Source organism: Nyctibius grandis, chromosome 14 (genome assembly GCF_013368605.1).
Source record: "Nyctibius grandis isolate bNycGra1 chromosome 14, bNycGra1.pri, whole genome shotgun sequence".
NCBI classification, from domain to species: domain Eukaryota; kingdom Metazoa; phylum Chordata; class Aves; order Nyctibiiformes; family Nyctibiidae; genus Nyctibius; species Nyctibius grandis.
In genome coordinates, this window is record NC_090671.1 from 578,919 (window position 1) to 601,061 (window position 22,143).

Genomic DNA, 22,143 nt, shown 5'->3' on the forward strand with positions numbered 1-22,143 from the left:
AGCAGGCTGTGCTGCCGTCCAGAGGGACCTGGACAGGCTGGAGAGTTGGGCGGGGAGAAATTTAATGGACTATAACAAGGGCAAGTGTAGAGTCCTGCATCTGGGCAAGAACAACCCCATGTACCAGTACAAGTTGGGGGCAGAGCTGTTGGAGACCAGCGTAGGGGAAAGGGACCTGGGGGTCCTAGTGGACAGCAGGATGAGCATGAGCCAGCAGTGTGCCCTTGTGGCCAAGAAGGCCAATGGCATCCTGGGGTGTATTAGAAGGGGTGTGGTCAGCAGGTCGAGAGGTTCTCCTCCCCCTCTACTCTGCCCTGGTGAGGCCGCATCTGGAGTATTGTGTCCAGTTCTGGGCCCCTCAGTTCAAGAAGGACAGGGAACTGCTAGAGAGAGTCCAGCGCAGAGCCACGAAGATGATTAAGGGAGTGGAACATCTCCCTTATGAGGAGAGGCTGAGGGAGCTGGGTCTCTTTAGCTTAGAGAAGAGGAGACTGAGGGGTGACCTCATTAATGTTTATAAATATGTAAAGGGCAAGTGTCAAGAGGATGGAGCCAGGCTCTTCTCAGTGACATCCCTTGACAGGACAAGGGGCAATGGGTGCAAGCTGGAGCACAGGAGGTTCCACTTAAATTTGAGGAAAAACTTCTTTACTGTAAGGGTGACTGAACACTGGCACAGGCTGCCCAGAGAGGCTGTGGAGTCTCCTTCTCTGGAGACATTCAAAACCCGCCTGGACGCGTTCCTGTGTGATATGGTCTAGGCAATCCTGCCCCGGCAGGGGGATTGGACTAGATGATCTTTCGAGGTCCCTTCCAATCCCTAACATTCTGTGATTCTGTGATTCTGTGATCTCCCTGTGTGCAAGGAGGCAGCTCTGGGCCAGCGCGATACCTGCTGCTGCTTCAGCCTCGTGGGACCACCTACTCTCCTGCAGCCGCAAGAGCTGGCGAGGGGAGAAAGGAAAACTAATAAATAAAAAAAAAAACCTCAGTGATCATTTCAGCTTTGATAAAGCTAAAAGCCCATGGAGAGCTGCGAGCATGTGGAGATGTGGAAATGCTCTTTCATGGAAGAGAGAGCGGGAGCTATGGTGGGTGCTGGCGAGGTCAGGGTTTTGAAGCAACCTGCTGTGCCTTGTCCCTGGCTGGGACCAGCAGAACTTGGTGTGGGGCAGGGATGTGCTCCGCTCTTGTACGGGCTTGTACGTGAAGTCGGGGCTGCGGCTGCCAGCAGTGGTGGGTTAAGGCTGCTGCAGGGTGGGTTCTCCTGGTGTGGCCAGCCTGGGTGGAAGGAGGGATGGTGCTGTGGGCGATTAGCCCCAGGACAGCCTCCTGCTCAGCTGGGTGAGTCGAGTGAAGTACACAGCAATTTTGCCACTGGTAAAAGTGTTTTAACAGCACAGAGGGATTGTGCTGCTTCCTTTTTGCTTACAAATAGAGATCTGTGCGTGCGAGAGCTTATTGCACCCAGACAAAAGACAGGGGTTACAGGGGGAGGATATAAAGAGCCACAAAATACTGGATGTTGGACGTGGGATAGTAGTGAGGGAAGAAAAGCAGCAATGCACATGGTGTGTGGTTGGTAATTGTACTTTTGGGGCAACCAGAAAGCTGTGCAGCAGGATAGAATCATGGAATCGTTTGGGTTGAAAAGGACCTTTAAGATCATCGAGTCCAACCGTTAACCCAGCACTGCCAAGGCCACCACTAACCATGTCCCTCAGCACCACATCTACACGGCTTTTAAATCCCTCCAGGGATGGGGACTCCACCACTGCCCTGGGCAGCCTGTGCCAGTGCTTGACAACCCTTTGGGGGAAGAAATTGTCCCTGATCTCCAACCTAAACCTCCCCTGGTGCAACTTGAGGCCGTTTCCTCTCGTCCTGTCACTTGTTACCTGGGAGAAGAGACCGACCCCACCTCGCTACACCCTCCTGGATGTGAAGCCAGCAGCGTTAGTGCTGGGGGTGATGTGTGTACAAGGGAACAAGCTCAATCCAAATGCTGCAACCCCATCCTTGTTTTTCTGTTTGAGGAGCTTGTCTGGCTTTGGTGGCTTTCATGTGCTTGCTGCCTGCTTGGGGTGTTTCCGTGGGTCTCTTCTGCAAGGGAGGGTGTGTCGGAGGTGTTTTGGGGTCAGGCTGGGTGCAGGGGGACTGACGCTTCCTTTTCCCTCTGTTCCCATGCAGGACGCAGGCGGAAATGGCCCACACATGTCGCGGGACCATCAACCTGTCCACGGCTCATATCGATACGGAGGACTCCTGTAACATCGTGCTTTCCAACGGGGGAAGGACGTACCACTTGAAGGCGAACTCGGAAGTGGAGAGGCAGCGCTGGGTCACGGCCCTGGAGCTGGCCAAAGCGAAAGCCATCCGCATGAGGAACAACCAGTCAGGTAGAGTGTGTCTTAGCGTGCAACTGGATCCTTCTTAAAAACCTCCTTGTAAACCAGCTCTCCTGTGCTTGCTAAGTTGTGCAGAAAGCCTGGCAGATACTGTTTCATAAGCAATTAAAAATAGCTGACGGTATCACAGAGACACAAAGGGTTTTAAACAATACTGTGTGCACCAGACGTCATCTCATCTGGTCGTGCAGCATTGAGCAGGTCTTTAGAGCCCCTGGTAACGACTGTAAATTGTAGAGAGCCAGTTAAAATGAGCTAACGATGCTTCTTCTGGAAGGCAGGACGTCTGTGCCTTTCTCCTGGAGACTTTAGGGTGGTCTGTGTGGATGGCGAATGTGTCAAGAGGCGCTAAGTGCCACGGTGAGCGGCACTCCGGGGATCACCCATTCACCACGCAGTGCTAGAATCGTTCAGAGTGGTTAGAACAGCTTAGAATAGCTTGATAGATGCACATGCCTTTAGTTGAGCTGTCTCCTCCGTGCATATTCCCCCTTCTCCCCCCTACTCACACGTTACGCTGTGGTGTGATATTTATTATTGTACATTTGGGACAGCTGTCAGAGCCCCGTGCCTGCGCTGCAGCTCCTCCCAAGAGTGTCGTTTGCGCTGCTCCGTCGTGTAACGGATGGGTCAGGTGCTTAACAAGCAGAATATTTTCGAAATATTTCAGCGTTCATGACTTCTGGGATTAACGTTTGGTTTTCTTGCACAAACAAGCACGGCTTCATTTGCAGAATGCAAAACCCGCGAGTGTATTAAAAAGCTGGCCACCCCCTCTGGCCTAAACCAAAACCCCTCTCAGATCTTGAGTGCTGGAACCCAGACCTTATACAGGAGAAAAAACCTGTAGGAACACCTGCTTTTGTAACGCTCTGCTAATGAAAATGAAAGTGTAGCTTCAGAAACTGTCCTGAGTATTTTAGAAAGGGGGTGGGTGAAGGCGCTTTGGGGCAGTGCTGATGTGGCATCTCGCTGTCCTGGTTCACGTTTGGGCTTTGGGACGCCTGTGGATGCTGCTTTGTGCTGTCGACCGCAGTGAATACGCCTCCGTGGGTGTTTGTGAAGCTTGGCTTTCACCTCGCCACCGAGGAGGGTTGTGGTTGGGGCGGCGCGTCAAGAAAACCCTCTCCTTCCCCAGGGGAAACGCTGCTGCGTGCCCACCGAAACCGCAGCGTGCCGTGGCTGCGGGGCGCAGCTCTCTGTCTGGGCGGGGCTGTGTGCATGGAGGCTGCTTTCTAATGCCACTGGCTTATGAAAACACACAGGCGACATAAAATCAGCGTAACCACATTTTTGGAAGGCAGCGTGTTAACGTGTTCATCTGTTGTATCAGTGGGGTGGCCGTTTGGGGTGCTGGCTGCCGGTCACTGTGCAGGCGGAGCTGTGCTTACCGGTGTGTTCTGTAGAGAGCAGCAGAATGCCGGAGCGCCACCGGTTTGACTTGCAGGAGAATAAACCCCCAGTCCTGGACCAGCGTGGTCTGACTTCTGTATAATCAGCCATCCCGCAAGGTCACACAGCAGCTGAGTAGCACGCGAGCCACGTACCTGCTTCCGATGGTCGTTTAAGTACGCTGTGTTCGGGGCACGAGCGCCTACGGATTTCATTACATAAAAGATTGTGAACCCTCTGTCCCTTAGTACTGCAGCTCTGGAGTATGTGTAAATGTGGGTGGAGAACAGAGCAGAGTGAGGAGAGGATGGAAGTTTCTAGGCATGTGTGTTTTGCCTGGCAGAGCATGACATTGTGCCGGGTCACGGCTGTAGTGTGCTGGGTGTGACGGCAGTCGGTCCTGGGAACATCACTGGGAAGGGAGTCCTTTGGGTAGTTGTTTGGAAAAGGATCTTGCATGCAGGAGAGGTCGGTGCGTGCGTTGACCTTCACCTTTCCGAACGGGAGGTGTGACCACTTCGGGAGGAGCGGCCAATACCCCAGCAGGCCGTGCTGCCATTCAGTGAGACCTGGGCAGGCTGGAGAGCTGGGTGGGGAGGAACCTCATGAAGTTCAACCAAGGCAAGCACAGGGTCCTGCACCTGAGGAGGCATAAATGCACCGGTACAGGCTGGGGGTGACCTGCTGGAAAGCAGCTCTGCAGAGAAGGACCTGGGAGTTCTGGGGGACACCAAGTTCCCCATGAGCCAACAATGTGCCCTTGGGGCCAGGAAGGCCAATGGTGTCCTGGGGTGCGTGAGGAAGAGTGTAGCCAGCAGGTCGAGGGAGGTTCTCCTCCCCCTCTACACTGCCCAAGTGAGGCCACACCTGGAGTAACTGTGTGCAGTTCTGGGGCCCCAGTTCAAGACAGACAAGGAGCTGCTGGGGAGAGTCCAGCGGAGGGGTACGGAGATGGTCAGAGGGCTGGAGCATCTCTGCTGCGAGGAGAGGCTGAGGGAGCTGGGGCTGTTCAGCTGGAGAAGAGCAGACTGAGGGGGATCTTATCAATGCTCACAGATACCTCAGGGGTGGGTGTCAAGGGGATGGGGCCAGACTCTCCTCAGTGGTGCCCAGTGACAGGACAAGGGGCAACGGGCACAAACTGAAACATGGGAAGTTCCATCTGAACATGAGGAAAAACTTCTTGACTGTGAGGGTGCCGGAGCCCTGGCACAGGCTGCCCAGGGAGGGGGGGAGTCTCCTTCTCTGGAGATATTCAAACCCACCTGGACACGACCCTGTGCGACGTGCTCTGGGTGACCCTGCTTTGGCAGGGGTTGGGCTGGATGATCTCCAGTGGCCCCTTCCAGCCCCAACCACTCTGGGATCTGTGAATGTCGGGCCGTGGGCGATGCGAGGGCAGGCGTGGAGCGGCGCGGGCAGCCGGCTGCTGAGCTCCCACCCAGCCTGGGGCTGCAGGAGAAGGTCAGCAATGCTGCCTCTGGAGTATTTTGGTTTGTGTCTTTACATAAAAATAGCAAACGCAGAGGCTTCCTGCGCTAAGGCTCTGGACATGCTGACGTCCTGACTCCAGAGAGCTCCGGCCGTACTTTCAGGGTAAGGACAGTGTGGCAGCAGCGCTGATTTTGGGGGCAGATGCTTGTTCCTGCGCTGCCTTGCAGTCGTGCTGACTCCGCTCTTTGCGGGGCAGTGCTGTGATCCAGGCCAGGGGGCTGGTGCGAGATAAAAACCAAAACTAACTCTTGTTTTCCCAGGCTTTTCTGGTGTGGACCGAGGGGATAAGATGCTCTGTAAATGGGTGCTGAATCCTTGTGCTGTGCAGGTAGAGCGGAGGACATCACTGAAATACTTTAATGTTCACCTGACTGATGTTGTTTTGACACAATTAGAGATGTTTTAATTAAGGTAAAGAACGAGCATCGCAGCGGGCGGATGAGGACGGAGAAGCAGGTTTGTGTCTAGTGCTGCCTGCCCTCCTGGGGAAGGACACGAGGAGCTTCCTTAGGGCCGTCTCCGTTCACAGGCGCTGCCTCCTGCCCTGCCTGCTGCGGGGGGATGCGGCAGGAGCCCGTCCTCGGCGTTCCCCAGCGTGGGGGACTCTGGGAGGAGATGGTTGAGTTCAGTCAGCTGCTTCTGAGGTGTCTCCGTGGTGAGTGCCGGGGCAGTCTCGTGTGCGGAGCAGCTCTTTGGCTCTGTACGGTTTTCAGCAGGCGAGGAGCACCCAGGAGAGGGAAGGGGGTGTCCTTGCTTCCTGGTGCTCTGAGGTCCTTTGAAGTCCTTCTCTCCTTGTATCCCAGAAGGGGCAATGTGTTAGTGTGGAATTAATTATTTTTTTTTTTTTTTAAAAAAGCAGCTTGACCTGTTTTTGGAAATGTTTTAAAGATGAGCTGCACACGAGTCGCTGCTGAAAATAAAACGTGCTCGAGTGTGAGCTGGGGTTCTCCCTTCATTTGTGTTTCTGCAGGAATCAGTGATCCCGCACTGGCAAATCAGGTCAGCTCTGCAATTGTCTTGACTATTGGGAGACTATTTTGGGGTGGATGAAAAGAGTCTTTTCCCCCAGTAGTTCCCTTGAAATAGACACGAAAGCATTTTTAACCTGACTGCTGGGTGGCCCGAGCCATGCGCTGAGAGATGCCGTTTTCACAGGACTGATTTTCATTTCTATTTTTAAGAAATAGCAAAACTTATACCCAAACTGCCTGAGATGGGAGACTTTGCTGTTCCCTCTGTGTGTAACCGAAGGAGCTCTGGTTTCCTCTCCACCCGCTGCATAGCCGGGACTATTCTGGTAACGAGCCGTGAGCTGGGACGTAAGTACTGATGGGTGTCAGGTGAGAAAGCTCACTGTCCTCATCCTGCCTCACTGGTGGGCAACCTGCCTGCTGACACTGGTTGGATTAGCGGCAGAAAGTGAGAGTAGAGCTGAGCTGCTGCCTTAGCTCTCTCCTCATTACCACGTGGTGCTTAATTCCTCTAAAATAACTGTACAGTGTAACATCAGGACAGAAGGGTCGCAGATGCGGCTGGACGGCTCGCCTCCAGCCTCTGCTCAGCCAAATCTGACGTTCCTCTTTCTAGTTGGGTTTATAAAGTGTTGGTGAAGTCGTAGTAAACTTGATTTGACCACATGGTACCCAGCTCTGTCACCCCATGGGAAGACACATGGGATACGCTTGCACCGGTGCGCGGTGCAGCCCTGTGCTTTTATCTGCTCCTTACGCTTGCTCTTCTCTTTGCAGTTGTGGCTTGGAGGATGTGAACTTAAAAGTATTTGATGACCGTGGTTAATACACCTTTTTATGGCAGTAAAAATATCCTTTCTTTTTTGGGCAATATCATGAGATACCCCAGTTTTTTAGTCTGGAGAAGAGGAGGCTGAGGGGAGACCTTCTCGCGCTCTACAACTGCCTGAAAGGAGGGTGTAGCGAGGGGGGGGTCGGTCTCTTCTTCCAGGTAACAAGTGACAGGACAAGAGGAAACAGCCTCAAGTTGCACCAGGGGAGGTTTAGATTGGAGATCAGGGACAATTTCTTCCCCCAAAGGATTGTCAAGCCCTGGCACAGGCTGCCCAGGGCAGTGGTGGAGTCCCCATCCCTGGAGGGATTTAAAAGCCATGTAGATGTGGTGCTGAGGGCCATGGGTTAGTGGTGGCCTTGGCAGTGCTGGGTTAACGGTTGGGCTCGATGATCTTAAAGATCCTTTCCAACCAAAACGATGCTGTGATTCTCTGATTCCATGAGATACAGGAATTGGTTATATGAATGGTGAATAGATGAGAATTATTTTCTTGGCTATGTGATGAGGGCATCTTTGGAAAAGCCTACAAGGGAAGGGTAGAAATCTGTTGCTGGTATTTTAAACACTAGGTATTGTGTTGGAAAACTCTTCAAAATGAACTTGAGCTCCTTGGTGACTGATTAGAGAGGTGAGGGAGTCGGTGACTTCTTTTGACCCCCTGCTCCAGGGGTTCCTGGATGGAGAGAGGATGAAATCCATGCTGTGATTCAGGTCGTCGCCTGAACCGGTGCATATTTCAGGCTGACTGAAGGTGTTTCTGGTGTTCCTGGTGTTCATGGTACTAAAAAAACAGGAGTGAAGTGGATAGGTTGGTGCTCACATCCAGGTCACCTGCCAACCTCCCCCAAAGGCATCCAGTGCCTCACGCCGAGATCGGGGCTTGAGAGATGTCAGTGCAGCACCAAAGCTGGGAATCACTAAGGAAAGAGCAAAGACAAAAACGTAGGTTTGTTCCACGTGCAGCTGTGATGGTTGATTCCTGGGGGGGCCCTGGCTCCCATCACACCAGCTCACAAAGTTTTCAGCAGAACTTAAAAAAAACCAAACCAAACAAGCACAAGATTAACCAGACAAATAAAACCTCCTCCACCAAGGGCAGGTGGATGATGGAAAGTAAATTTTCCTTCTGGAAGAATGGGAGGCCCCGGGGGGCGAGTACTTCATCAGGTTGTGTGAATACCTGGAACGGGCTGTGAACAGTCCGAGATCTGCAACCTCCAACTGCTGAGGGGAACGAGGACACCCTCAGTAAATTTGCGGACAACATCAAGTTGGGTGGGAGTGTTGATGTGCTGGAGGGCAGGAGGCTCTGCAGAGGGATCTGGACAGGCTGGATCGATGGGCCGAGGCCACTGTGTGAGGTTCAACAAGGCCAAGTGTCGGGTCCTGCACTTGGGGCACAACAACCCCCCGCACTGCTACAGGCTGGGGGAAGAGCGGCTGGAAAGTGCCTGGTGGGAAAGGACCTGGTGGTGTTGGTCGATGGGTGGCTGGATATGAGCCAGCAGTGTGCCCAGGTGGCCAAGGAGGCCACCAGCATCCTGGCTGGTATCAGCACTAGTGTGGCCAGCAGGACTAGGGCAGGGATCGTCCCCCTGTACTAGGCACTGGTGAGGCCGCACCTCGAATCCTGGGTGCAGTTTTGGGCCCCTCACGACAAGAAAGACCTTGAGGTGCTGGAGTGAGTCCAGAGAAGGGCAACGGAGCTGGTGAAGGATCTAGAGGGTACGTCCTATGAGGAGACCTCCTCACTCTCTACAACTGCCTCAAAGGAGGTTGTGACAGGGTGGGGGTTGATCTCTTCTCCCAGGTAACTAGCGATAGGACTAGAGGACACAGCCTCAAGCTTCACCAGGGGAGGTTCAGGTTGGACATGAGGAAGCATTTCTTCTCAGCAAGGGTCATTAGCCATTGGAAGGGGCTGCCCAGGGAGGTGGTGGAGTCACCATCTCTGGAGGGGTTTAAGAAAAGACTGGACATGGATAAAGGTTGGACTCGATGATCCCAGAGGTCTCTTCCAGCCGAGTCGATTCTGTGATTCTGCTCTCTTCAGGCTGCTGCCTGCGATGCAAACATGAGGAGGATGGGGGGGAATCTTCAGGATTTTCCACTATTTCATAAGCCAGGAAACACCCTCCCCACCCCCCCCTTTTTTTTTCTTGCTAATCTGTTTTTAATTCTCCCGTTACTGTTCTCCACATCACGTACACCTTGGGCTGGAGTTACCCAAGAACCAGGCTTACCTCCCCGGTTTGGTGCCGATTTCTCCCTTGTTTCCCACCTGCAGTCCTGTGTTATGTATTATTCCGTTGCAGATGTAATCCGTGATAATCATTTGTAGGGAAGGAGCACAGAAAAGGGCACTTACATAACGCCACGAATTAAACATTACGGCGGGGAGCTCAGCGGAGGCTCCGGGGTATATATAGGCCATCCCAGCTGCTGCAGCCTCGTCCTCCGGAGCGAGCGCAGGAGCCGTGCTGTGCTGCTGCTGCTGCACGTGCCGTTGTTGTCCCCAAAGCGGATCCGTGGCCCTGTGTGCAGTAAGTCGATTGTCACACGCTTAGGAGAGACGTGGCTTATTTGTGGCAGGTTTGGGCAAGCCTGGGCGCTCGGTGGGCTCCCACAAATCAAGCACACCAGAGATCATCCCCGCGCTGTCTTTCATACACATGGCGTTACGGGATCGTACACTCCCCGTTACAATGGTTGGTTAGCAATTAGCATAAAATTATAATATCTGCTTAGTCATTTCTCACACTACAGTGCCTGCGCAGAGGAAGGCTCCTCACCTGGGTGAGAGTCTTCCTGACCTGTGGGCAGGTATTTTAGTATCACAGAATCGTTTTGGTTGGGAAGGGCCTTTAAGATCATCCAGTCCAACCGTTAACCCAGCACTGCCAAGGCCACCACTAACCCATGGCCCTCAGCACCACATCTACACGGCTTTTAAATCCCTCCAGGGATGGGGACTCCACCACTGCCCTGGGCAGTCTGTGCCAGTGCTTGACAACCCTTTTGGGGAAGAAATTGTCCCTGATCTCCAATCTAAACCTCCCCTGGTGCAACTTGAGGCCGTTTCCTCTCATCCCATCGCTTGTTACGTGGGAGAAGAGACCGACCCCCCCCTCGCTACACCCTCCTTTCAGGCAGTTGTAGACAGCGAGAAGGTCTCCCCTCAGCCTCCTTTTCTCCAGGCTAAACAGCCCCAGGTCCCTCAGCTGCTGCCCATCACACTTGTGCTCTAGACTCTAGACTTAAAGCTCTTAAATGAAACCTTTTTCTTTTTTAAGCATAGAACAAGCATTGCTGTTAAATTATAACCCACCTTGTTCCTTTTTAGGCTACAGATCTGTTCATGCCGCTGCGGCTCCTGTGCAGGATCCCCTCTGCGTGCAGCTGGCGTTGGGGTGAGGGATGCTGCCTTGCCAGCTCTTGCGAGTATTCTCAAGGCTGGGGACGTGGCTGTGCTACACGGAGCCGTTCGGGCCCCTTCCTTCCTTGCAAAGCCAGCAGGGTTGTGGGAGGGGGACCTGGGACGGGTGCGGCGAAGAAAAGGGCTCTTTTTTGGCTGAGCTGATGTAGGAGGAATCTGGTGCAAGTACACAGGGAGGAAAAATCCTTTCTGGTCCCTATTCAGTCCTGCATGGCTGACACACCGGAAGGCTGCGCAGCCATTCAGAGAGACCTGGACAGGCTGGAGAGTTGGGCGGGGAGAAATTTAATGAAATATAACAAGGGCAAGTGTAGAGTCCTGCATCTGGGCAAGAACAACCCCATGTACCAGTACAAGTTGGGGACAGAGCTGTTGGAGAGCAGCGTAGGGGAAAGGGACCTGGGGGTCCTAGTGGACAACAGGATGACCATGAGCCAGCAGTGTGCCCTTGAGGCCAAGAAGGCCAATGGCATCCTGGGGTGTATTAGAAGGGGTGTGGTTAGCAGGTCAAGAGAGGTTCTCCTCCCCCTCTACTCTGCCCTGGTGAGGCCACATCTGGAATACTGTGTCCAGTTCTGGGCCCCTCAGTTCAAGAAGGACAGAGAACTGCTAGAGAGAGTCCAGCGCAGAGCCATGAAGATGATTAAGGGGGTGGAACATCTCCCTTATGAGGAGAGGCTGAAGGAGCTGGGTCTATTTAGCTTGGAGGAGACTGAGGCGTGACCTCATTAATGTTTATAAATATGTAAAGGGCAAGTGTCATGAGGATGGAGCCAGGCTCTTCTCAGTGACATCCCTTGACAGGACAAGGGGCAATGGGTGCAAGCTGGAACACAGGAGGTTCCACATAAATATGAGGAAAAACTTCTTTACGGTGAGGGTGACCGAACACTGGCACAGGCTGCCCAGAGAGGTTGTGGAGTCTCCTTCTCTGGAGACATTCAAAACCCGCCTGGACGCGTTCCTGTGTGATATGGTGTAGGTAATCCTGCTCCGGCAGGGGGATTGGACTAGATGATCTTTCGAGGTACCTTCCGATCCCTGACATTCTGTGATTCTGCATCGTGGCTGTAGGAGCTGGGAGGTTGGGGAAAATTAGGGGGGCTAAAGTAGCCCATCATAGCAATAGGGACCAGTTCTGTGCTCCCCTTGGCGAGTTGAAGGGCAAATGCTTTACCAGCAAAAATGGGAGAGGGATAAACATCTACGGTGAGGATTGTGCTGCTCCTTGAATTGATGAGTATCGAGGAAGAACGGTGACAGCACTTTCGATTTTGCCATGTTTGTATTTACTACAAATCTGTTCTTGTTTTTAAAAGTGCTGTGTGTTGTGTTAGTGTTTTATTCTCCTCCTGTGCCCGTCTTCTGTGTTTCTTTAGAATCTGTGTTTTTTCCTCGTGTATTTACTGACCTCCCGCCCTGCATTTTGGACAAATGATGTTTGCTGCACGTGAGTACATGGCTTGAGCAAGTGTTATTCCCATCACTTCATGTTTTTCAGCTGTTGGAAAGAAATGTTTCCTCTCTCTAATGCTTGATGGCTTTTTTTGTTTTTGTCTCCGTTTGATTTCTCACTTCCACATGCTTTTTTTGACAAAAGAGTTTATCGAGGTCGCTTGTCAAGACTGCAAAGCAAAAACCAATCGACCCGGGCAGCTGTGCACACATCTTACCTTAACTCAGGTTTAATTATTTCACTTGGAGAATGACAAGCGGCACTCGGTTACTTTGCCAGGGTTTGAAGCAGCCTTTGAAGGGTCCCATCCTCCGCTTGCAGTGGATAAAACTTTTGCTTTATCTGTGTCTCCAGTCCCTTTCATGTGTCGTTTTGAGCGTGCAAAGGAAACAAGGAGCTGTTGCCTCTGCGTTAATCCCCATGAAGAGCCGGGCGGGCAGAGGCCAGAGCACGCACCGGGAGCCGGTGCTGGCTGCTCTCGGGCTCCAAAACCGCTGCCACGTAAGTGCTGAGCCCCCCAAAGCTCAGCGTGCCGCTGCCGGCAGCTGGGGCCGAGTCCTGTGCCCCATTGTGGGGGGGATTAGTCGCCTGATCCCTCTGGCTTTGATCTGTACGATGTTGGCCGGTTTTAAACAGTAACTGCGGAAGAACGGAGGCAGTAGCTTCACTTTGCATTAATGTTGTTTTTATCCTTTTGAACGAGGACGTGTCAGTGGCTGGATTGCAGAGCTCGGTGCACCGGGGTCCTCGGAGCGGCAGTGGGAAGCTGAGGGCTGCTGTTGCTTGTTGTGCTAGGGTGGAGACATTGGACTGGTGCCTGTGTCTGTTTGCAGGAGAAATAAATGAGTTAAACCTGCTTCCCTTTTGCTGGGAGATCATGGTGTGACCCCAGGGGTGAGCCCACGGCCCGGGCTGTGGCTGCAGTCCAGAAGCACCAGCACTTTCATGGAATCCCAGCTTGGCTGGGGTGGGAAGGGGCCTCTGGAGATCATCCTGCCCAACCACTGCCCAAGCAGGGTCACCCAGAGCACGTCACACAGGGTCGTGTCCAGGCGGGTTTGAATATCTCCAGAGAAGGAGACTCCCCCCATCCCTGGGCAGCCTGTGCCAGGGCTCTGGCAGCCTCACAGTGAAGAAGTTTTTCCTCATACTCAGATGGAACTTCCCATGTCTCAGTTTGTGCCTGTTGCCCCTTGTCCTGTCGCTGGGCACCACTGAGAAGAGTCTGGCCCCATCCCCTTGACACCCCCCCTGAGGTATCCGTGAGCATTGATAAGATCCCCCTCAGTCTGCTCTTCTCCAGCTGAACAGCCCCAGCTCCCTCAGCCTCTCCTCGTGGCAGAGATGCTCCAGCCCTCTGACCATCTCCGTACCCCTCCGCTGGACTCTCTCCAGTAGCTCCTTGTCTGTCTTGGACTGGGGGCCCAGAACTGGACCCAGTTACTCCAGGTGTGGCCTCACCAGGGCCGTGTAGAGGGGCAGGAGAACCTCCCTCGACCTGCTGGCCACACTCTTCCTCACGCACCCCAGGGCACCATTGGCCTTCCTGGCCCCAAGGGCACATTGTTGGCTCATGGGGAACTTGGTGTCCCTCAGAACTCCCAGGTCCTTCTCTGCAGAGCTGCTTCCCAGCAGGTCACCCCCAGCCTGTACTGGTGCGTGGGCTTATTCCTCCCGAGGTGCAGGACCCTACACTTGCCTTTGTTGAACTTCATGAGGTTCCTCTCTGCTCAACTCTCCAGCCTGCCCAGGTCTCGCTGAATGGCAGCACGGCCTGCTGGGGTATCAGCCACTCCTCCCATTTTGGTGTCATCAGCACTCACTGAGGGGACGCTCAGTCCCTTTGTCCAGGTCACTGATGAATAAGTTAAACAGGACTGGACCCAGTGCTGACCCTGGGGAACACCGCTGGCTACAGGCCTCCAACTAGACTCTGCACCGCTGACCACAACCCTCTGAGCTCTGCCATTCAGCCAGTTCTCGACCCACCTCACTGCCCACTCATCCAACCCACTCTGCCTGAGCTGCCCTATGAGGATGTTTCCACGTGGAGAAGCAAATCCCCCACCTTCGGTGGCAGCTTTCTGCAGCACGGGGCTTCCCCGGGAGCCGCCAGCTCCGACGCCCTGAGCGAAGCAGGACCCGAGGGCGTGCGGGCGGCAGGGCCAGATCCCCCCCTGATCTCCCCTCTGGGGCCTGGGGGCGTAGCTGAAGGTCCTGCTCCCTGCGGGGGTACGAGCGCTTTGCGCAGCTGCCTTCCCGTGCCGCCCTGCCCTTCCCCTCGCCGCCTCCTCTACCTCCCTCAAAGGCTGCAGGGACGTTGTCCCTCGTTCTGTCCCCAGCCCACGTTCGGTATCTTTTTGCTCACACCAGGGTTAGGGCCTGCTCTGGACGGACGGGGGGAGGAATTTGCCTGTGTAAATTCTTGATTTTTTTTTTTCCCCCCCCCCCCTGCCCCTTTTCTCCTGATGTGTAAACTCACGGTAAATTCTCACCTTGTCGTTTGTGTCCTTTGTCCCTCGAGGGTTGTGTGACCATGTGTCCTGAGAACAGGGTGGCAACCTGGGCTCCTTTGCCTTTATAACTTGCCTGTGAGTTGTTGTGAAATAGTCCTGGATTTGTTTTTAATAAAACACATCCTCGGTGGCAGATCTCCATCGTCCGCAAGCCAGACTGCATTCAGTCCGCAGCCAGCCCCTGGCAGCTGTGCCCGCGGGGCGGGGAGCACCGTGCCACACGCAACCATCACGGGGGGGTGAATTTGGGCTCCATCGGTGGCTGTTCGCGCTCCGGCTGGGATCCCTGCCCTGATGGACTTCAGAGGTGCTGGTGTTGCAGGTTTCCAGGTTGAGCTGGTCTGGTGCACGGTGCTGCCGGGGTTGCGGCGGAGGTGGGATGGCCTCGGGCTGCTGCGGCAGGAGCCGGCTGCCTTCCCCATCGGCGACGGGGAAGCTCCGACCTCTCCATGGCTCGTGGTGTGGGTTTCTGCTTCGCTATGGAGCTGGCGTGTGGGTGGCTTTGTGCAGCTGTATCACCCTGGCTGTACTCCTCTTGGCCAAACCCTGGCTGCCACCAGCCCTCCACCCTCCCAGCGACGAGGCCAGGACTGCGCAGGCAGGATCCTTTGTGCCTTAAAAGAAGCTTTCAGGAGCTGTTGAGCTCTGACTGGGAATAGCCTGGCTGGCTGTAGGTGTATCTCTGCCTTGCACGGGCCAGGAGCACCTCTACTGAGCCAGGGCTGGGCAGTGGGATGTGCCACTAGACTGAGCAGTGCATGGGGCACTGCAGCGCTGGTTCTTCTGCCAGGGCTTCTTCAGGTCCCTTTAGCCATGGTTTGGGTGCGGTGAAAGCACAGTCTGGAAGCAGCTGGTGCTCAAGGCTTAGCTTAAGTGTGCAGTCCGGTTTGTGCCTTTAGCCAGTCTTACTTTCTAGTTTTCTTAGTCTGGAGAAAAGGAGGCTGAGGGGAGACCTTCTCGCTCTCTACAGCTGCCTGAAAGGAGGGTGTAGCGAGGGGGGTCGGTCTCTTCTCCCAGGTAACAAGCGATAGGATGAAAGGAAACGGCCTCAAGTTCCACCAGGGGAGGTTTAAATTGGAGATCAGGGACAATTTCTTCCCCAAAAGGGTTGTCAAGCACTGGAACAGGCTGCCCAGGGCAGTGGTGGAGTCGCCATCCCTGGAGGGATTTAAAAGCCGTGTAGATGTGGTGCTGAGGGCCATGGGTTAGTGGTGGCCTTGGCAGTGCTGGGTTAACAGTTGGACTCGATGATCTTAAAGGTCTTTCCCAACCCAAACAATGCTGTGACTGCAAACCGCTGGTGTGTGGGGTTGCTCTGTTACGGGTTCAACCAGCTCTTCCGCTCCTGACTTTCCTTTTTCATTCAACAAGCAGCAGCCATGTCCCTCCATCACCGAAATACCTGGGTGTGTGTGAGCAGCTCGACATCCCTGCAGGGTGTATGGCAGGAGCTCACGTCTTGCTGGCCTCGGTAAGCCGTCCTCGCGCTGATCCTGCCAGTTGGCTTCTCTTGTGACGAGCGGGTCCAAACAGCCGGCAAGTCCTGGCTCAGTACCGAGGCTGAGTCTCTCCTTGGCTCTTCCCAGGCGTGCGGTGTGTCTTCCCTGCGATCTTAAAAAAATCTCCGTTCCTCTGTGGGTGGCAGAAGTGGGAAGGATGATCTGTGTCGTTACTTCTCTGCTGCACTCTCTAATATTAGCTTGATTTGGCATTTTGGTCGCTGTTATAACTGGAGTCAGGATGAAAGTCAACGTGGATGGTCCTTTTCTGACCACCAGTGATGGATTGCTAATTTTAATGCTCTGCCTGGCTCGAATTTTAACCTGCCATCGTACTTCTAGGTCTGTGTGGTTGGTGTTCGTGGCCTACAGCGGCTCGTTCATGAGCCTGGAGCTGTGTAAGGTTGGGACCAGGCGCTCCCCAAGCGCAGCACGTCCTACACGTGAGGATGCTACGAACAAGCTGTGCTCTTGTGTAGAGTTGACATAGATGAGGAGGGAGCCTGCGTCTGTCGTGAGAAACAAAGCAAAAGGCCAATAATTCACGCTGAAGGCGGCGGGGAGCCCATCGACAGGCTGCTGGGCTGCATGGGGTACCCCCAGCCCCGCCATTCATGGCACTCATCTGATAAAGAGCCAGCTGGCTCTTGGGTGAGGACATCTGCTCAGATCCTGACTTCTGACCCTTGTTGCCACCTGATAAGGCCTCTGCTGGGGCTGCCCAGAGCTGCTGCTGGCGTTCGGCTGCACCCCGTGATGGCAGGGTCACACCGGGGAGTGGTGGCAGAGGAGGCAGAACTGTGTGGGGGCTGGAAAACATGCAGTGGTGGGGCTTTGCCTCCCCCGGCCCTCGCTGCCGGGGGACGCTGCCTCAGGCCGCGGGTGCTGCTTGCACCCGGGCAGCCCCGAGCGGGGCTCGGCGGCAGCGCAGGGCTCCACCGGCACATCTGGAGATGCTGACATCTCACACCTGGAGACGCTTGGGCTCTTCTGCTCTGGCAGTGCATCACCAGGGCCTGCCCGGGGCGGGTTGCTCACGGGGGTGCTGATGTGCAGAGCGGTGGGTGCTGGAGAGCGTCTGCGGTGAAGGAGGACAAAGCCCTGTGGCCACGTCCTCGCGCACCCCGGCTCGCGCTGGCTGTCACGCCTTGAACTCCGCTGAGTGGTGAAAATGGATGCTTGTTCCTTAAATTTTTAAGCCAAGCAAGTTTCACCTGTAAGTATTTGTTAATACAGTTTTTAATAATGTAACAGGGATTTTCACAGGGTTGGAGCTCCAAGGGGGAGCGTTTCCAGCTCACGCAGTCGGTTCAGTGTATCGCAGTGTTATTTTTAGGCATTTAAAACTCCCAAATGCTTTTTTTTTTTAACTGGCACAGAAGAAGGCTGTTGGAGGAAAATCAATTTTGAACTCTGAAAATAATAGAGATTCTTACTAATTAGAAATGAGTCATTAGATGAAAGCCGATCCCTTCGAAGGCATCTCTCAGGTTGCTGGGCCGGGCAGCGGTGTAGGTGGCAGAGCTGCTTTACACGAAGGAGTGAGCTGGAAGGAAACTCTGCTGGCGTGTGGTTTGTGTCTAACGAAGCAGATCAGCTTCTGCGCCCCACCCACAGAGCGGAGAACTGGATCTGAGCTTGAGGTGGGGTACGAATGGCCCATGCCACCCTCCGCAGTTCTTCCTGCAGCTGAATGAATTTGTGTTTTTCAGGCTGGACGCGATGGTTTCCTTTGGCGTTCAGAGGTCCGTGAGTTGGTGGGACTCACAGCTTGGTGGGACTTGAGGGCATCAGTGTACCTGGAGAGCCGTATGTGGCTTCCCGTCCCCGTGGGACGTCTTAATGTCCCTCGGGATGAGGTGAAGGGGACATATGAGTGCACTAAAGTCATTTAGGATCCTACAGAGCGTTCTGTCCTGTGCTGCCAAGCGCTCCATCACCCCTCAGCTCGCCCCCAAAGGAATGAGAACCTCCCCAGAAAGGACATTTACTTGCGCCTGGTTTTCTCAAACCACCTCCCCACTCTGCTCCCCAGCACCACGTTGCTCTCGGGGATGCAGCGGTTCACGGTGACGGGTTCGGGGTGGTTTGCTCCGCGCTCCCAGCGCAGGCGATGCGGCAGGAGCAGGTTGCCCTCTCCTGGCACGCTCCTTCCATGGAGCCCTGGCAGGATTTGCAGTGAGGCTCCGCGGCTCTGGCAGCAGAGATGTCCCTGCAAAGAGCCCGGTATCGAAGGCGCTGAAGATATTTACTTGCCTTATACTTGACTTTGCAAGTGGCCTTTCAAGGATGATGTAGAAGAGAGGGGTTTAGCAGCCAGACCCTGCTCGGACGCTCTCCAGTGAGGCAGGAGTCAGCCCTTCTGGTAGGGAAGAGCTGCTCCTCCTCTCCCCAGCATTGCAGCCCTTCCCCTGCGCCCAGGAGTGCTTCGGGCTGCTCACAGCACGTGGAGCCCCGTGGGGACCCCAAAGCATCCGCCGCACCGAGATGCTGGGGTGGGAACAGCTCATCCCGCCGGCCTGTGCTGGCACCTCGCGGTGCTCCGTGCTCGTGCAGCGCCGCGTCTCCTCCCGGCGCTCGCATCGGCTTTGACACCCGCAGACGCTCCTCTGGGGCATTTCCCTGCGTCCAGCCTGGGACATTTGTAATTCTTGTTGAGTTTAGGAGTCTTTAAGTTAAAATTGTCATGCTAGAAAGTGAAGATCAACTTTGAGGGGGTTTAATGCCACTTTTATTCTGCTCAGCTTTTGATCTTATTTCAAGAAAATCTCTTTTGTGTAGTAACTTGTAGCCCCCTCCGCTGGCTCCGTCGGCGAGAGGTGGGATGGATGGAGCGCTGCTCCTGCCGGGAGGCAGCGGAGGGGTGTCTGCGGGGGGTCTCAGCCCCGCTGGGCCGAGCACATCGCATCCCCCACCCCTGCGGAGGGGTCTGGGGTCCCCCCATGGTCGGGAAGGGAGTGGGGGGTGGCAGAAATCGGGGTGGTTGTGGAGCAGCCCTGCAGGTGGGACGGCTCAGAGCGCCCGGGGCTCCGCAGCGCTGGTGCCCGGCGTGGGAGGGCGGGGGGAAGCAGCGCGCCGGCTCCCCGTGTCCGTGAGGATGGAGCAGGCGACGGGGCGGCCGTGGGGCTGGGTGAGCTGCCTGGGAGCTCCGCAGGGCGCTGAGCCCTTCGCAGGTGGCTTCAGTCCTGCGGGGAGGGAAGAGGCACGAAGCTGCGAGGCTCCGTGCTCTGGGGGGGTTTGTGACATTGACACAAGCCAAAATGTCCCAGCCCGGGGTGCAGGGTGTCTGTGCCACCGGGGGACGGCAGGAGGTGGCAGCTGGCTCCGGGGCTGTGTCTGCCCCAGTCTCCGTGTTGTCTGACAGCAGCAAAACCCCAGCACAGCGTGGTGCTGGGGAAGGGAGATGGGACCTGCGAGCTGGTGTGCAGAGGGGACCCGTGTCCCCAGGGACGTGCGTGTTCTGCGTGTGAATAAACCCGCGCAGGAGATCCAGCTCCCGCGGATGCTGGCGGCTGCCTCCCAGCGAGCGAGCCGGGGAGGGCAGACCGTGGCTGCAGGGTTGGTGCTGACCCTGTCTCCTTGCTTCAGGTGGTGAACTACCTGAAGGGAGGTTGTAGTGAAGTGGGAGTTGGCCTCTTCTCCCGGGCAACTAGCGATAGGACAAGAGGACACAGCCTCAAGCTTCGCCAGGGGAGGTTCAGGTTGGACATCAGGAAGAATTTCTTTACAGAAAGGGTCATTAGACATTGGAAGGGGCTGCCCAGGGAGGTGGTGGAGTCACCATCTCTGGATGTGTTTAAGAAAAGACTGGACATGGCACTTAGTGCCATGGTCTAGTTGACAGGGGTGGTGTAAGGGCAATGGTTGGACTCGATGATCCCAGAGGGCTCTTCCAACCTGGTTGATTCTGTGATTCTGTGATTTTTGCAACACGAGTATTCCTTGGAGGTAGCCCCGTGGTAGGTGATAGCCCGTGTTATATTTAGAATATAAACTCCCGAAGCGAGCGTGGTCATGGGATGTCAGCGCGGCCAGTGGGGAGGGAACGGCCGCGGTGCTGGGCCGAGCCAGGAGGATCTGCTGTTGGGGCATGTGGTGACTCTCATCTTGCCTGGGGAAGGAAGCTCCATGTGTCCTCACCTGGCCTGATGTCATTAGTCTGGACATTGTGTGGGTCACGGGAGGAGATCAGCCGCATCGGTCTGATAAAGTTCACCGAAGGGAACAGGGAGATGGTTAATTGCCTTTATCCTGAGGACCTTTAGAGGTGTCTGGCTTATGAGCAGCACTAACGCGAGCAGCAGGTATCACAGAATCACAGAATGTCAGGGATTGGAAGGGACCTCGAAAGATCATCTAGTCCAATCCCCTGCCGGAGCAGGATTACCTAGACCATATCACACAGGAACGTGTCCAGGCGGGTTTTGAATGTCTCCAGAGAAGGAGACTCCACACCCTCTCTGGGCAGCCTGTGCCAGTGTTCGGTCACCCTCACTGTAAAGAACTATGGCCTCCTTAGCTTTTCTTTTCAAGTGTTTTTGCAGGTGGTTCCCAACTTGCTGCTTTTTTTTTTCAGACATTGTCTTTAAAAGGTCTGAAAAAGCCTTTGGTGGCACCAGGGCGGAGTCAGGCTTACAGGAACAACCCCTGCCTGGGCTGCCGAGGAGGGAGGCGGATGACCTGCCCACCGTGGCTTGGAGAGACCCTGTCACCAGGAAGGGTTTCTTTGTCATGCTGGTGGTTCATCTGATAAACACCACCGTCACTGCTAGCTGCTTACAAGGATTTGTTTCCTCTATAACATCCCAGTTAAACCTTAGTATTTCGGGATGGGTGATGGAGAAAATCCCAAGGTCTTCAGCCAGCACTTTACAGACTGCTGCCGAGGCGAGACACGAGGTATTTACCCCTGTCACTGAAATACAAAAGCCAAGAAGGCCAACGGTGTCCTGGGCTGCATCCCCAGCAGCGTGGCCAGCAGGGCGAGGGAGGAGATTCTGCCCCTCTGCTCCGCTCTCGGGAGACCCCCCCTGCAGTGCTGCGTCCAGCTCTGGGGCCCCCAACAGAAGAAGGACACGGAGCTGTTGGAGCGAGTCCAGAGGAGGCCACGGAGATGCTCAGAGGGCTGGAGCCCCTCTGCTCTGGAGACAGGCTGAGAGAGCTGGGGCTGTTCAGCCTGGAGAAGAGAAGGCTCTGGGGAGACCTTCTAGCACCTTCCAGTACCTGAAGGGCTACAGGAAAGCTGGAGAGGGGCTTTTGACAAGGGCGTGGAGTGATAGGACGAGGGGGAATGTTTTTAAACTGAAAGAGGGGAGATTGAGATGAGATCTGAGGAAGAAATTCTTTGCTGTGAGGGTGGTGAGACCCTGGCCCAGGTTGCCCAGAGCAGCTGTGGCTGCCCCCTCCCTGGCAGTGTTCAAGGGCAGGTTGGATGGGGCTTGGAACAACCTGGTCTGGTGGAAGGTGTCCCTGCCCGTGGGAGGGGCTTGGAACTGGATGGTCTCTAAGGTCCCTTCCAACCCAAACCAGTCTGTGGAGTACTGGCGTACAGCTGCTGCAAATATCATAACGCCGTTCAACTGCGGTTTAGGACGGAACAAGAAAGGAATGTGAAATTAAACTACAAGAGATTTTAAGGAAAGAGGCTGTCAGGGTTTAAAGAGGACAGTAGCACTAATAGCACTCACAAAAAGCACTTTGCAGTTGCGATCATAAAGGTTTGATGATGCAGCAGATACCTTCCTGCAGCAGTGGAAGCAGGTGCTCCCAGCGCACCCATGATTTCCAGGGGCAGATCGGGAGCGGGTGGGGTGTCCGTTCCTGCAGCCTGTTGTCTGGACCCCTCCTGGGCTTTTCTGCCGCATCTCTTTTGGTTTGAGTTTTTCTCAAGCAGTTTTACAACCACACAGAGCAAGGCTGTGGGCAGGCTAGGTGGAGAAGGGGTGGAGGGAGGCGAGCAGCGCGCTGAGGGTCCCTCGGCCGTGCCCAGGACCCAGCGGGGACACTGAGCCGCCAGTTTCTGTGACTTCTGGTTACCTGTGGAGGCCTTGCAGCCCCAAACAGGGGCACCCGTCCCCCTTGGAGCAGCACAGCCTCAGCGGTGTTGCACTGGATCCACATCTTCTACGCTGCTGGT

The 22,143-nt window shown here is 55.0% G+C and overlaps 1 protein-coding gene across 1 annotated transcript in view; it reads left to right on the top strand.

The window, feature by feature from the left end:
• The window catches only part of OSBP2 (oxysterol binding protein 2), a 142,959-nt gene that overhangs the window by 34,173 nt on the left and 86,643 nt on the right, over positions 1 to 22,143 (top strand). The window contains 1 exon segment of the mRNA XM_068412791.1: positions 2,191 to 2,399. Coding sequence (XP_068268892.1) covers positions 2,191 to 2,399 — 209 coding nt within the window.